General features: G+C 44.8%; 1 protein-coding gene across 11 annotated transcripts in view; it reads left to right on the top strand.

Moving 5' to 3' along the window:
• MAP7D1 (MAP7 domain containing 1) overlaps window positions 1-6818 on the top strand; it is a 268439-nt gene extending 261621 nt beyond the window's left edge. For all 11 annotated transcript variants that reach the window (XM_086956478.1, XM_086956482.1, XM_086956480.1 and 8 more), the window contains 3 exons: window positions 56-164; window positions 4737-4996; window positions 5702-6818. In XM_086956478.1, the coding sequence (XP_086812604.1) occupies window positions 56-164; window positions 4737-4996; window positions 5702-5712 (380 nt within the window). In that variant the 3' untranslated portion in view covers window positions 5713-6818. The remainder of the gene's footprint in view (window positions 1-55; window positions 165-4736; window positions 4997-5701) is intronic.
• Window positions 6819-15814: the final 8996 nt, after the last annotated feature.

Below are 15814 nucleotides of genomic sequence, written 5' to 3'. Positions count from 1 at the left end.
TGTGGCGTTGGTCACATGTTCATTCACAAATTGTTTTGTGTACTCGCCTTTTCAGACTCTGTGAAGCCTTCGGAGGGAACTGTGAATGTGGAAGAGAAAGAGGCGCGGACGCCAGACTCTCAAGATGGGGAAAAGAAATCTGAAGCTGACCGTGCCCCTCGGAGGTATGCAGCCCACCTATAATTAAAATTCCTATTTGTAAAGCGAGAACATAACACCCCTTTAAGGGTTTCAAGGTACTGGGGGCCGTCTGAGAGATTAAGTGAGCTATTGCCCAGTCGAATGATTCTGAGCTGCCACCGGCGATCAAACCGTGAACCCCTTGCTCCGGAGCCAGCTGTTCTGGCCGCTTTGCCACACTTCTCCCACCGAGGCATGTAGAAAGGTCTCCTCGGGTTTATAAATCAGCTTGACCCTATTCGGTATGGATGTGACCCTCTTGCACTCATGGTCGGTCTGTACAATGCACTCGGTCACTTTAGCCAAAGTGAGACATTGCATGAGGCCTGCAGTCTCCGGCCTCCCATCTCTGCCCCTTACTCTCTCCTGCCTCTGCCCATATCCCCAGCTCTGTGGTCTTTAGGCTGGATTGTGTACCCTCACGGTGAGTAACTGTAGCGGGCCCCTAACCCCAGACGAGCACTTACTCTTATTTTCTGTGGAAGTTGTGTGTTAAGTGTTATATTGCAATTAAGCCAAGGCATCCCAAGGGTGTTATGGGAAGAATTGTCGATAAAACCGGTATTATACAATGTTGTTGACATTAGATAGTACATGCAATGAAAAATTCTGCGAATACGCCATTTAAGGAGTATTTGGAGAACGTCTTTAAACATGTGTTTAAAATATATTCCGGTTTTTTTTCTCTCGCTGTGCACGCGAATTTGAGCGAACAAGAAGTGTTGACATCCTGATGGACATTGACCTTTCATGTTTAATGTTCCAGCTGGTAGATAGATGTTCGGTTTCCACCTTTTGAAGCACATTTTGACAACATTTGTTGAAAAAACGTAATTGGTTTTCAGAGACTCAGAACTTCTTGTGGGATTGAAAACCAGAGCTAAAAACGCTCATCCGACCAGTGTCATACTTCAGTTGACCACTGGATGTCACTGCTGTACCGGTTCTCTTCATCTTCGTACCCATCGACAAAGCCGAGTGCTTCCTAAAAATGTAAACCTTCTGCTTTCTGAAGTTAGTGCTTATTGACGTTCTCTAAAGATAGAAACTGACGCCAGCCAGTACCTGTTACACTCGGTCAGCCACATTGAAAGAATTCCAATGAGAAGCCTTTGTGTGAATTTAGGGCCTGGTTTAAGAACTGCTGGTAAAGTCGTTGAATGAAAGCACTGAGGCGTGACCTACTCCCCCACCCACCAGTACAGGCTTACAGTGCCGAAGTGTGTGCTTGAAGCCTACTCCGATAGGTGAGACGGAGGTCCTAACTACCTACCAATTCACTCCGTGGCCTCTTTGCAGAGACTTGAACTGCGTGTGTGTGTCGGTAAAGCATAATCCTAGTTTAGTTAGAAAGAGCAATGGATGGTTGCGCGTTTTTTAGTGGACTTGCTTAGACCATTGCGAAACAGAAAAAACACCGTATGACCGTGTGTAATGTAACTGGTGCTCCTGTTAAGTGTTCCAATGCCCACGCTCCCAGGTCACACTATATAAAACTGCAAAACAGTCAGAAAAGCACGGATCGACCAGCCACACATCCTCTCCAAACAACACCCCTTTGTCCCACAGACTTCAGTTGTTCAAACACATGAGCTGCACTTTGAACAGAGACAGGTGCTGGCTTCGCCTCTAACTAAGCAGAAGACGCGCCTGCCCCCGTCACTCCCCGACCCAGCAGGAATCAAGAGCCTCCTTTCACCGTCAACAGTTGAGGGATTGAAGGGAGAGAGACCTGAATAACCAGTAACGCGACATACACCATCTGGGCCTAAAAAAACATCTCACAATCCGCCTTCACTTGAAAATCACAGCGGTTTGTAGGCGACACCCTGCCCCCGAGACCACATTTTAATGTTAGACTGCACGTCATTTAAGTCACAAGGGTTGCAAATCAGCTGCAGTTCTGGTACAGAAGGGTTGCCATGGAGCTCTGTTGGAATGTGTGCATATCAAGCGACTGAATTGGGAGAGATAATAAAGGCGTCCAATGGCCACTCGTTCTCAACCACTATCTGTGGGTATGTGTGTTGGTGGGCCCTGCTTGATGTTCTGCAGTTCACCATTCAACCACAAGTATTTCTTAGGTTATGAGTTTATTTAAATGCTTTTCTTAAAAAAAACTTACTAGTAAAACATTCTGACAATAATATATTGGCTTGCATGTATTTCAAGTAAAATGCGACAAGTAGAATTCCAGTCAAGGTAGGAGGAGCGAACAGTGGTAAAATTCCAACACTTTACTCCTTATCCCAGCCCAACCATTGAAACGAAGCTCAACCCCGCTCCGTTTCCTACTTTAACCCTGCACTTTAATTGATGCCTTAACCTAGCATAACCCTAAAACTCACTGTGACCCCTTCTCTTACCAGATTCCATGTCTTGCCACGTTCGTTGGCATAATTCTCCCACCCCTAAAACCTTAAACCAGACCAGCACTATCCTGCTTCCTGAGCCCATCACTCACCACCAACCCCACCCTAACCCTCAGCCCTTACATCATCCCACCCATCACTGAAGCCTAAATCACCAAAACCCTTACTTTAACCCCATCTTACCTTTAACCAGTGCTTAAATTGTAAAAAAAGAAGTGCAGGTGCTGAAAATGTTGCCAAGGAGGCCACAGCTCACGTCTTCCTCCAGTGAGCCCCACTTTCAACACTCTCACTGCCTCAGTCTCTATCGTCTAACCTTGATCTGTTGTCTGTCCCCTAAGTCTTTGCTCTAACAGTCTATCATCTCACCTCTCTAATTGTTTTCTATCTTCTTTGTCACACCCTGTATTTCTCATTTGCCCTCTATTCATTCTAGCCCTGCCCTGTTTTCTCTTCACTTTTATCAATGCTCTGCTCTCTCTCCCCTCGATCTTGGCTCTTTACTATCACTCTCTAGAAGTGATTAGCTGTGTCTCCGTTTTATCATTTGTCTTCATTTTTTCCTCCGTCCTCTACATCCTTTTATTCTATCTTCTCTCTTCTTAACGCTCTCTTCTTCACATCATGGCTGCTTTCTCTTTGTATCTGATTTGCTCTCCTCCTTTTCTTCTACTTTGCTCTGTTTTATCTCTCTCCTCTCTTGTTGTTCCTTCTCCTCTTTACTCTTGCTGTCTCTCATCTCTAACACTGCTGCTGCCTGTGACCCCTGTCGTCAGCCTTTACTTGTCCCTGCTATTTTGAACTCCGCGTTTTCCTGTTGTCATTCCTAAAGAAGCGGAAGATGATGTGTTTTACTTTCTTACCTACACCGAGTGCAAAAACAAAATGTACACCAAATAAAAATGCGTTTTTGCATATATTAATCAGTGTGGTATGACTGGGTTTATTGCGGAACAGGCAGCTGCTTGAGCACAGCAGGTCATGTCACTGCTAGTGCTGCCTGTAATTAGTAGGTCCAGGGATGACGACGGCATCGGCCTCCACTGCTCAGCTTGCTGTGACCCTGCCTGCTACAGCACAGGCATTGTCCCCAGCAGTAATGCTGCGAATGCCGGTAAGTATGGCTGTGGCACCTAGTGGACTCACGCACGCTCAGAAATTACTATGCTGGGGTGCAGTACACAGATTCTACTGGTGACGCACAAAACTTGTGTTGGGCCACAGCCGCAACGAGCACATTGAGGATAGCAGCAATGCAGGGCTGCTGGATATGATACTTTGGCTACGCAACAAGTGGAAAGTCCACACTTACTTTAATTTATTCTTCCTCAAGAGCCCTCACTCCCAAGTTCCAAATGTGCTCTCGCAGCTTCCTTGCCTCAACTCCGTCTTGAGCCAGCCCCCAGCTACAATTATCCAATGGGAGGTTTAAGCTCAGGCAGTGGCAGGGTGCAGCAGACTAGAGGAACAGAATGCAAGCCATAGTTTGTCGATGACTTCTTGGATTTGTGATCAGCGTGATGACATCATCACTAACGTGGTGATACACAATCATGCCTGCCTGGACAGGCGTATGCCGGTCTGCCTATGAACATTTACCAGCCAGTCACAATGCAATGTATGTTGTTCTTTTTTTTAATTGAACAATTAATATTGAGACCACCACCTGCAGGTTCAGAAATTGTAGCCACGGCCCTGTGAAAGAAGTGGAGGTGCTGAGCACCTGAAAGCACCTGCTCAAATGAAGCACTGCCTTTAACTTGATCTTATCTGGCCACAAATCTATACTCGCATCCTCAAGCATACCTTTTCCAGTTGAAATACTTTATCAGACTAAGACTAATACAAGCAAACCCACTGTATGAATTATGCAGTAACAGTAAATTATAAAAGATAACAATAGCTACATATTCAAATAATGGATTTCAGGAAAAAACAATTGGGTGTGAAGGGAGAAAAGACCAGTGTTTTAAAATAACTATTGCCAGAAGAAATCACAGTAAATTGCTAATAAAGTGATCAATAGGCTACGAACCTCTAGGTTTATTGCATTTTCATTGTGTAAAGACAATAATAATTGTAATATTTAAAAAATAATCATATTAACATGTAAAACATTATTATTGCTTTTCTATTTTATCTCTGACCGCCTCTTTTCCTTTGTCATTGCCACTTTCTCTACAGCCTTCCTGTCAATGAAATGGCCCAGCCTGTCTCCTTGGTAAATGGTCTGCAGTCTGAGAAACACAAAAACGGCCTCTCCTCCAAGGATTCCCAGCAGGACTTTGAGGAAGTGATCCAATTGCCCAACCACGTTGGCTCTGTGCGGGACAGCACCAACAGCCACGGGGAGAGGGGCCTTGGCCTCCCCGGCGACCCCATCATTGCATTCACAGATGAGCCCTTCATGAAGAAGGCAGTGGTTCAGCCACACCAGATCACAGGTAATTGTATTTTATTGTAATTGCATTTATATAGCGCTTACTACCCCTGACGAGGCATCAAAGTGCTTTTTCGGCGAGTACCGCATTACTCCGGAACCCATAAAGGATTAGTGGTGAGTTAGTATAGTGAAATATGAAAGTAATTTGAGTGGTAGATATGTTAGTCAGTTATTTGGATTGAGAAGGATAGTGAAGGGATAGAAGAGGGAAAAAGGTTTGCATTTATATAGCGCTTGCTGCTTCTGATTGGGTGTTGAAGCTTTTTTTCGTTGAGTAGCACGCTACTCCAGGATCCATAAGGGATTGGTGAATTAGTATAATAATGGCGCCTTACTGAGAGAGAAAGCCTTTAGTCTCACTTCAGGGCTACTGCTTTTAAATTGGTGCATTGAAGGTTCCTTTCAGGATGAGAGTAGGGCTGAAGTGGCTGTTTAGGAGGCACATATTCTTACAGGCAACTAAGCTTCTGTAAGCAAAATGTGATCTCCTCTCTGGTTGCAGAACCTCCCAAACGAAGTAGGGAATGGACCTAGGATGTGAGGTAAGAAAGGGAGTTGTTTGGCCGGCATCGCTAATTGTAGGAGGCGGATTGAACATACTGATGCTTGCAAGCCGTCTTTTTATAGATACCTCAATAAATTACATCCTGCCTTCAGACTGTCCATGTGTCACTTTCCTAACTCGTTTTCTTTCGTTTCTCCACAGAAGTCCTTTAGGAGGAAGTGCAAATCTCGACACGGATCCGCATACCTCCGTTTAGGGCCATGCAGCCTTCCCAAAGCATGTTGGACATTACACAAGTGCCAATTCTGGACCTGTTCTCAATAGTTTTTTTTTTTATAATAGTAGTTGTCATTCAATAAGCACTCCTTGTAGGAAGGAGTATGGGGGTTCTCAAATCCATAAAATCTCACATGACGACAGGATCTCTGAATGAAGATGTGCGAGGGACACTTGAACGGTAGGTGGAGAAGGTCCTGCAGGGTCGGTGAGGCGGAATCTCCCCATCTTGTGGGACTGTCTTTTTTTTTATTTTTTATTTTAATTTTAACTTTGCACCTTATGAGACTGACAGTTTCATTCACTGTAGAAATGACACGAAGCCACTGACTGCTCAGCCATGGTGAGTTCAAAACTGAAGTGCAGTGTTCTAATAATGTAGTTATTTAACTTGAAATGGCCGCTGGGTACAAAGACTGTATGTGAATAATGTAAATAGAACCTCACAGTGTTATATCTGGGGCTTGCAGTGGATTCACTTCCTGTAAAGCCCCATTCCAGAAAGTAGCGGGATGCGACCCTTGAACTTGTGTGGCCACGCCCTTTTGACCTGAACTTTTCAGAGGGCTGCAAGGGAGCTCGGTGTGCTTTGAGCTGCTTAGCGGAGGTGCAGATGGAGGCAACGGCAGGGACGCCATGACGCCATTGGCAGCGGCTTCTCAAGGATGACGCAGTACACTGGACACAGAAGGAGAATGACTGTCTACTCCGCGAACTGTTGCTCCTTCGACACTTGCAGCTGTGTTTAAATAAAAAGAAACATATAATCCATTTAGTCTGCTGTCCATGGGACTTTTGTGTTTCCGGTCCATGCGTTCCAGGCAACTGCGCCACAAATTTGTGTTGTCTGCCATCGCCACGCGCACAGTCTCCTGCCTCAGTCTCTGTGCCTATGATGTCAATGTGTAATGTAAAGCAGACCACTAAACTCATAGAATGCTCCACAAGGCCTTGATGGCTTTTTTCTTTTCCGGCTCTGTTGTGACACAATGGCCAATCTCATAATAATAATGACAATAAAAAACACATTTTAGGAATACAACCTTCCTTTCCATTGAAATTGCAATTTTATTGTTGTCTTTTTACACGTTTACATGCCTGTAATTTTTCTGTCCTTGTATGTGTCTTTGTGTTTATTTGTGTACACTTTTGTTGAAATTACTGCAGATATTTACATCTGCTGTGTGTGCGTGCTTGCATTAGTGTGTCATGGTGTTTTGTGTTTAGGCGTGACTTTGCGTATGAGTAAGTTATTTGAGGGTGCTTCTTTATTAGCAGTGTTTTTTGGCCTTGGTTTGTAACTGACTGCCAGGTATGGCTAAAAGCTCATGCACTTGAATAGTTTAGCGACAGAATGGTTCTTCATTGTGACTCTGGCCAATATGGGATTTGTTGTTTACTTAGTAATGGAGATCAGTAATAATTGTGCAGTTTTGGAGAGAATGGACTTTCCCTTAAAAAAATGTAGGCATGTTACCCATGTGAATCACGCATCCTGGTGTCCCAGAAGTCCTGAGCTGTAGGAACTCATGTTAGTCTGCATTTGTGTAGCACACCGTTTGCCAGTTCCTTGGCCTCTCTGTGCCCTGTGCCTGTATTGGTCTGCAGTTTGAATCTTCGGTGGGGATTCTCCACTCTTGCTCCACATTGGACACTGCCTTGAGTCGCTGACCTTTGCCCATCACCTCCCTTCAGCCTGGTTCACAGTTGTGGTTCTGAGCTGTGAATACATGCACCATGTTATTAGCACACTGTCCATGTATCATCATTACAAATGTTATCAGAGCCTAATCCCTGCAGGAGATCCGAGCCCCTCGGCTGCTCTCACAATTTAAATCCCACCTCTATATATATCCCTCGAGGAATGTGTGCAGGAATGGTGTCCGTCCTTCCAGCTCAGAGGGGTTCGGAAACCAAACCTCTAGCCCAGCAGGAAAGCTTGGAAGGAAAGGGGTGGCCGAAAAGACCTTGACGTGCTCCTAATTAATCTGGATCATGATTGAGCTGGCACTTGGACGTCCATGTGTTATGGAGGCGCTATGGCCCTGATTATGAAGAGGCAGCTAACTGCACTTTGGGTGCGGGCTCCTACATGCACCAGAAACAGCACTAAAAGTTTGGCATCAACTGTGCCAGATATGAAGACTGTTCCGTAGATTTTTATCAGATCAAACCTGGTGCAAATTGTGGAGGCGGATGGCACAAAATGCAGATGCATGTTTTTCTGAGCGGGTGAAAAGTTTACATGCAATTCCCCATTTCAGACGTGCAACTCACAATCAGGGGAAAATTGCGCACTCAAATTATCACACTGCGCACAAATGATAATTGGAGAGGAGAGGCTCCTTTTGTATCCATTTTAGAAGAATAATTACACCTTGCATGCAATAATTGTGCTTCTAATCCCCAAAAATTGTTTCTCACAATATTTTACATAAATACTGTGATCAATTGAAACACTACTAGGGGGCTTGATAGTGTTTCCTGTAAGAACTTTGTACATGTACTGATTTTCAATTTTTCACAATAAACTCTTGGTTGGTGTCTACATACCCAGCACCTGTATATGACATTGCTGTAAGCCTGTATTGTCCCCTATAGTTACCTCTATTTTAGATTCTGCGTTAATGGCAGGTATTTCAGAAATTGGGGTTTTGGTTAAGGGGAGTGAGAACCCTTCAATAGCAAAAGCCACTATCACTGCCATGGTAAACCACTAAATTATCCTGTGATTAACCAGCTGGTAGCTTGACACAAAGCAGTCCGGCTTAAGCAGCTTAATATGTTAAGTATTTATGCAATACTCAAACTGTAATAAAGTGAAAACATGTGTAAAATCTCACACTAATAAAAAAAATGGAAAAAAATAAACCACTTCAGACCAAAAAAACAAAAATCCAATCAGTAGAAATTGCGTTATGAATATTTAATGTTTTGAGTAAAAAATAGGACTTAAAGATTAAAGCTCAAACCGCAGACATCTAGCTGTATGAGACGGGAAAAGTCGAAAGTGTGGCAGACCGTGATGGAGAACAGTTTGGAGACCGAGGGGAATTGTGCCCGGTCCCGTATTACCTTCTGACTTGGAAGAAATTTTGAAGAAGGTGGTCTGAGAAGGTAAAGTTCAGTGGGGCAAGGCTACCGGTGGTGTCCAGGGATGAGGAGCTTTCCTCATTGGGGGGCTACTGGACGAAGTCAAAGTGAAGGTTTAGATGCTCTGGCTTCATCTCTTTTTAAAGTTGAAAATCTCTAGTAGGATGAGGCTGCATCTGTGGAGAGACACCGGAGGCCGAATAGCCTTCCGAAGAGGAGCCACTGTACAGGATTTGCTGCTGCGTAGAAGAACTTAGGTGGAGTTATTGCGAAGTAAGGCCAAACAGCGATGCACCTGGGGAAGATCGGTGAGCGGGAAGGTCCGGATCGTCTGTCAGTTTTCTGAGCACTTTAAAAATAAAAATCTTCGAAGTCCCATGTTCTGGTGTTTGGACACCTTTCACTCCTCTTCCAAGGGTCCAGGACTGGGTGGGTATCACTTGGAGGGTAGGACTCACTTCAGGCCGGGTGCAGGGTTTTCGTTGTTGGAGTTTGTCCCTGTAGCTCAGAACAGGCCAGCCAACTAGCCCTTGGATTTACTATGGTAGTTCTGGGGTGAAGCAGCAAGACCGGGCTTAAGAAGCAGGGCAGTCATCTGAAAGTTACAATGCAGGCTACAAGTAGCAGGGCAGTCCTCTGAAGTACAAAACAAGCTTCAAGTAGCTCAGAAGCCCTCTGAAGTACAAGGCAGTCCTTCTCAGGGTCTTCTGCAGGTCCAGAAGTGAACTAAAGAGAGGGTCTCTGGCTCATATTTTTTTACCTGGTGCCAGCTTTGAAGTGGGAGAAGCCTGTCCAGGCTCCAAGGTGTCTAGGGTGACAAAAGGCTAGTGTGAAGTCCGTTGTAAGTATGCTAAGACAGCTCCTTTGAAATGTAAGAGAGGCAGAGAACAGCTCCGCACCACACATCCTGGCAGGATGGCCCTTCCTGCCAAACACAGATTCCACTTTTGTGTCACTTGTGGGAGGAATACACAAAGGACAACTGCCATGCTAATCAGTCATGCGTCCCAGGATACAGGCTGCAGGCACCAAAGGGTTAGGACAGAAAAATGCCAACTTTCTAAAAATGCCTTTTTCAGAATTGGACATGACATCCGACTTTACCATTAAAAAGGAATTTAAAGGTTTTTGAGACCAAACATGACATTTCTACTTCTTCCCAATCTAAATGTATCACTTATTAAATGTAATAAGGTATCCTAATGTTATCCTATAAAAGAGGTAGGCCTTGCAGTAGTGAACAAACAAATTTAGCAGTTTTTCACCAACGGAACATGTAAAACCTAAAAACATGTCCAACTATTTAAATATAATGCACCTTGCCCTATGGACTGTTTAGAGCCTACCTTACAGGCGACTTATTTGCATTAAAAAGGGAGGTTTATGCCTGGCTAATGTGTTTTTTTTTTCCAGGTCATATTGGCTGTTTAAAACTGCACACGGGCTTCAATGGCAGGCCAGAGACATGTTTTAAAAGACTACTTGTCTTGCTACTACTACTTGCTGGACATCTTACACTTGGCCCAACTTGATCAGCAGGTTTGCTTTCCAAGACATCAGGCTGGCCATATACTTGACCCTATTTGCTCCAACTTCCCTATTTCACTAAGGGATCCTTGCCCGTTCACATGGTCGGATCATTTTATAACCTACTTCTCGTGGGCAGTGTCTAATGCTGAGCCTTTAGCGCGCTTTTGCTGTAAGCCAGCCTTTGGAAAAATCGACCCACTTGAATTCAATCAGGCCTTGGAATCCTCCAGGCCTATTTAGGGAGGGGAGCTTGAGCAGGGTTTGGCTGGATTCACTAGTTGGGTCTCTAAGGCAGTGGCCATGGTGGTTCCACAACACCCCTTCAGGCTAGCTAGGGAATACACTTCCAAACCCTGGTTTAACTCGGCCCTTAAATTATTGAAGCATGAGTGTAAGATCCTTGAGCGGGACTGGTGCAGGAGGGGATATTGTCTGGCAGCTAAGGGGACGCTCAGAGATCAGCAAAAAATATACTATGAAGCCGTAACGTCGGCTAAAGGGCAATTTTATTCGGCCCGCAACAACTCTAAAGACATTTTTGCTATTGTCCAGAGCTTTATGTCCCTCCTGGCCCATGCTAGTGTCCATCTTCAGCTACTTGGTGTCACACTCTTTCCTACTTCTTTAGGGATAAGATCCGGACTATTCAGGTGGCCTTTCCACCCTGTGCCAACAGTACTGAGGACTTTTCGGTGTTTCAATCTGTTGATCCTGCCAACTTTTGTCTAAATTTAGGCCAGTCGATCTACCGGAATCCCTTAGAATCCTCAAGGGTCTAAAGTCTGGTTCGCCCTCTGACCCATGTTCTGCCAGGTTATTGGCAGCAGCGGCAGAGATCACGAACACAGAAGTGAATATTATTATTATGTCTCCTCAGAAAGCTGTTGTTCCAGAGGTCTGGAAGCAGGCTAAGATCTTGCCACTTCTAAAAAAGCAGTCATTGGACCCTCCTAGTCAAGGGAACTACCGGCCTATCTCCCTCCTACCTGCTTTGGCTAAGGTGTGTGAGAAGGTGGTGAACAAACAGCTTACGGAATTTGTGGAAAGGGAGGCGCTTCTGCATCCAGCCCAATCCGGGTTTATGGCTTCTCACAGCACAGAATCAGTCCTGGTTGAGGTGTCGGAGGCCATCTGTGAGTGTTTGGACGCCGGCGAGAGAGCAGCATTAATTTTGCTGGACCTCTCGGCGGCGTTCGAAACGTTCCCACATTCTCGTCTCCTAGCGAGACTGGCCGGGATTGGTGTGTCAGGTGCTGTTTGGGTCTGGCCCAGGTCCTTCCTGGAGGGGCAGGTCGAGCAGATTTGGCATCCACCTTCGTCCTCTTCCTCGCAGTCAGTGACAACTGGAGTCCCCCAGGGAGCTTCCCTTGGCCTCTTCTTTTTAATATTTGTCACTCCTCTGATATATCTGGCGGAGGGGCTGGGGGCTAAGGTGATGGCCTATGCTGACGACACCCACGTGCTTTTCACCTAGGATAAAAATATGGACTCTGTTCTATTGGTCCAACAGTGTTTATCTTATATCTTTAAATCGTTGGCGGATGCACAGCTCAAGTGCAATGAAGAGAAGTCTGAGATTCTTTTATTTGGGAAATTCCATTTTAACTTCCGATAGCAGCTTTGGCCTCCTGAGTTCCCCTTGCCCACCTCCACAGGTCAGCCTGTTCAAAATCTGCGGGTGTGGTTTGATGAGTCTCTCCTTTTTGACATACATTAAGAAGTTGTCTGGTTGCTGTTTCGGCCTTCTCAAAACCCTTATAAAATGTTTTCCTCTCCTTCCACAGGCGGCCAGGGAAAAGGTTACCTGTGCACTGATTTCGTCACAGCTGGACTATGCCAATGCCCTCTATGCTTGTATTCCCGGCTACCTGCTGAGGAAGCGCCAGGTGGTCTAAAATACGGCAACTAGACTTTTATTGGGCATTTCGGCTAGGAACAGTGTTCTCCATCAGTTGCGATCACTTCATTGGCTCCCTGTGATGGATAGAGTTAAATTTAAAGTATTGGTTCTGGCTCATCATGCTCTCCATGGTTGTGGTCCTTTATATTTGCAGAAACGTTTTTCATTTTATGTTCCTGCAAGACCTCTGCGGTCTATGTCTTTGTGCTTCGCTCAGTTTCCTCGCTTTAAGTACCAGAGGTTAGGGGGAGCTCCTTTGTTTTGAAGGCTGCTGTTGCTTGGAATGCCCTCCCACTTGCCCTGCGTAATATTCAGGATCCAGTGGCTTTCAAGAGGAAACTAAAAACACATTTCTTCGCTTAATTGTTATTTTCCATACTCTGCTAGGCATCGCGCCGGGACACTCATGAGTATCTGTGCATGTTACTAATTGGCATAACTACTTAAGTGGGTGGCACAATAAGTGCTGCTGGCCTACTAGTAGCATTTAATTTACAGGTCCTGGATACATGTAGTACTACTTTTTTTGGGACTTAGAGGTGTGCCAATCAAGTATAGGTCAATTTTAGCATGTTTTAAGGAGTGAGCACAAGCACTTAGGCACTGGTTAGGAGTAGGGCTGGGTGGAACCCGCAGAATTCTGCAGATTTACCCAAAAACTCAGCAAGACTCCGCAAAGTTCTGCAAGTGGTGGAGTTGTGGTATGCCGCGCTGCTTGGGCTGATTTTTAGCACCGTGAGCTTGTCTCTCATTGTAAAATTAGTATCAACAGCACCACACAGCGTACTAAGGGGCGATGCTGCTTTCTGTTGGGCAGGTAGATTTGGTACTCGAGCAGCAGCTTTCTAAACTTGATTAGTGGTGATCTGCCTTGATTACTTGCATTAAGAAATCTCAGCGGAGGGTAGTCTAGCACTCTATTTTCTTGCTCGCACCTGCCAACTTACCTTTGGCGAGTCGCGCATGAGAAAAAAACTCTGCTGTGTAGCAGAGTTTTCCGGAAACTCTGCACTGCAAGAGGAGCACAAAGTGAGCAAAACTCTGCAGGAGGAGCGGAGTTTACCACCCACCTCTAGTTAGCAGTGGTAAAGTGCACATAGTCTTAAAGCCAACAAAAACGAATTTTAGCAATCTGGAGAGGAGAAATCAAAAGGTTTTGGCGAAGGCCACCCTAAGGCTGACAGATCTAACAGAGGTGATCCGGGGAACTCCATACGTAGTAGTCAAATGTACTGGTTGACCTCTGAGAATCACCCAGGTTGTTGATAGAGCTGTGGAGGTCGATGCCTGAATGATGTTTTTGGAGTTCTTTTGGGGAAAGGAGGGTATTCAACATATTCATAAAATGGCACTTGGTGAATGTGGGGTCCCTGAGATTCCTCAATGCCATTTTTTAGTTAGAGCAAAATTTTCACATTCTGACCCCATTGAAAATGGAAATTCCTGTTCAGTGACAAACGTCCAGTACCCATGTTCTGTCTTCCGAGGGACCGTAAGTCTGGGGAATGCTATACATGTTCGTTCTTTAAGCCAAAGACATTAATACATAGGAATAAACTATTGCTTGTCTACTGGGTGGCTGCATACATCTTAGGGAATTGAGAATTGAAGAAGCAGAAGAGAAATGCTGAGTTGATGGAAGAGCTGGATTTCTTTTTTTAATTTTTTTTATTTATTTTTTAATTGAGAGTTCAAATAAAACAATACAATATAGAGAACAGGACATAATTGAAATCCTGAGCTGGATTTCTTGGAAGATTATGATGTCAAAGCAGCTCGGGGCAAACACCTGTGAGACTCTGGCCATAGGAAATTTTCCCAGAGGTCGAGGAATGTGCTCACTAAAAAACAGACCATTGGCTTTACAGTGCCTAAAACTTTTTTGAAAGGTAAGGCATCCTACCCTGCGGCCCACAAGACCAATTCACTGGGATGGAGGTGCCAAATAGCGTTGATTCTACTTTAGAAGACTATCAATCTCAAAAGGACAGGCAGGGTAGCCCTAAAGGAAAAATTCAAGGGGGATAAAAACACCTCCGACTCCATTGACATCGAGAGGAAGAAAAGGGCACTCAAGGCAGAAATCAAACTAGTATAAAAAGAATAGTTAAAAAAAAAAAATAATGTATTTTAATTTTTTATTTTACAGAGTTTTATATAGCGCAAACTTGACCCGAATCGGGTATCAGAGCGCTTTACATAGCACTAGTTGCAATACATGAGGACACATTCATTTTTTGTTAGGCACGGGAGATTAAGTGATTTGCCCAGAATCACAGGATATTCAGCGTCATTACAGAGACTCGAATCCAGTTACCCAGATTTGAGGTAAACCGCCCTAGCTTAGGCCAACTCCTTTCCCTCATTTGACTGTAATACAGACTCCCAGGTGCTTAAAAGTCAAGTTGTGTATCTTGAGTGTTAAGTGGCATAACTTCTGTCTAGATCTTTTCGACCCAGAGACTTAAGAACTTTAGGTGTTGGCATAGATTATTATTTTTTTTTAACTATTCTTTTTATAGTAGTTTGATTTTTGCCTTGAGGGCCCTTTTCTTACTCTGCCACCCCCTAAAGTTCTTAAGTCTCTGGCTCAGGTGCAAACACGGGTTCTCTTGCCTGGGGTTATTCATTTTCTGGCCCATCTGGTGCACAAGAGAATCCTCACCCCCCTGCTTCTACTGTTCTGGATTTCAATGCCGATCTCCCCCCTGGTGAGATGACACTTGCAATTTTGTATCAGACGATAATGGCCCATAGGGAGGAGACCCGGCAGGAGAGTGCTCTAGCACAGGGGGCTGGCCGCAGAGTACATCCATCCAGGATCACGGAAGCAGAGACCCGGATTTCCACTCTCGAAGATGATGTATTAACCCAAAAATCCACTATTAACTCAATACAAGCTCAGCGGCTGGATATCCAAGGAAAGCTCGTGGACTTGGAGAATCGCGCTCGCAGAAACAACCTAAGGATCCTGGGAGTTCCCGAGGGTTTGGAAGGATCAGACACCCGGCAATTTGTTATTGACTTATTTACAGAGGCGTTTCCCGAGATTAAGGAATGGGACTTGTAGCTGAAAGTTCAGCGAGCCCATTGGTTCCCTTTCAAACAACGTCCGGGTCAAACATCTACTAGACCCCGCGCTATTTTGATCTGCCTGCAAAAGTTTTTGGCTAGAGAAAGGCTCTATGATCTGGCACGACCTGATAAGCAAAGATCCGGAAGCAAAGATCCGGAAAGGGCTGTAAATTCTTTGTTAGGCCTGATTTTTGTCCTGCAACGCTTGAGCGGAGGTGGCAGCACCGCCAGCTTATTGCTCCCTGTCAAAGGGAGCGCAAGTTTACTTGCTTTTTCCGTCTAAGCTCAAGATAATTCACCAAGGTCAGGCTAGATTTTTTGATTCAGAAATTCAAGCAAAAGTGTTTCTGGACTCATTGTAATTGTCAACATGCATAAGTACGTGGCTACACCTTTCTCTTTTCTTCCTTCTTTTCCCGTACTTATTAGTAGGGGTTATG

Source organism: Lissotriton vulgaris, chromosome 2_1, assembly GCF_964263255.1.
Source record: "Lissotriton vulgaris chromosome 2_1, aLisVul1.2, whole genome shotgun sequence".
Taxonomy (NCBI): Eukaryota; Metazoa; Chordata; class Amphibia; order Caudata; family Salamandridae; genus Lissotriton; species Lissotriton vulgaris.
Note: the sequence above shows the minus strand (reverse complement) of the source record. Positions and strands in the feature narration are given on the sequence as shown.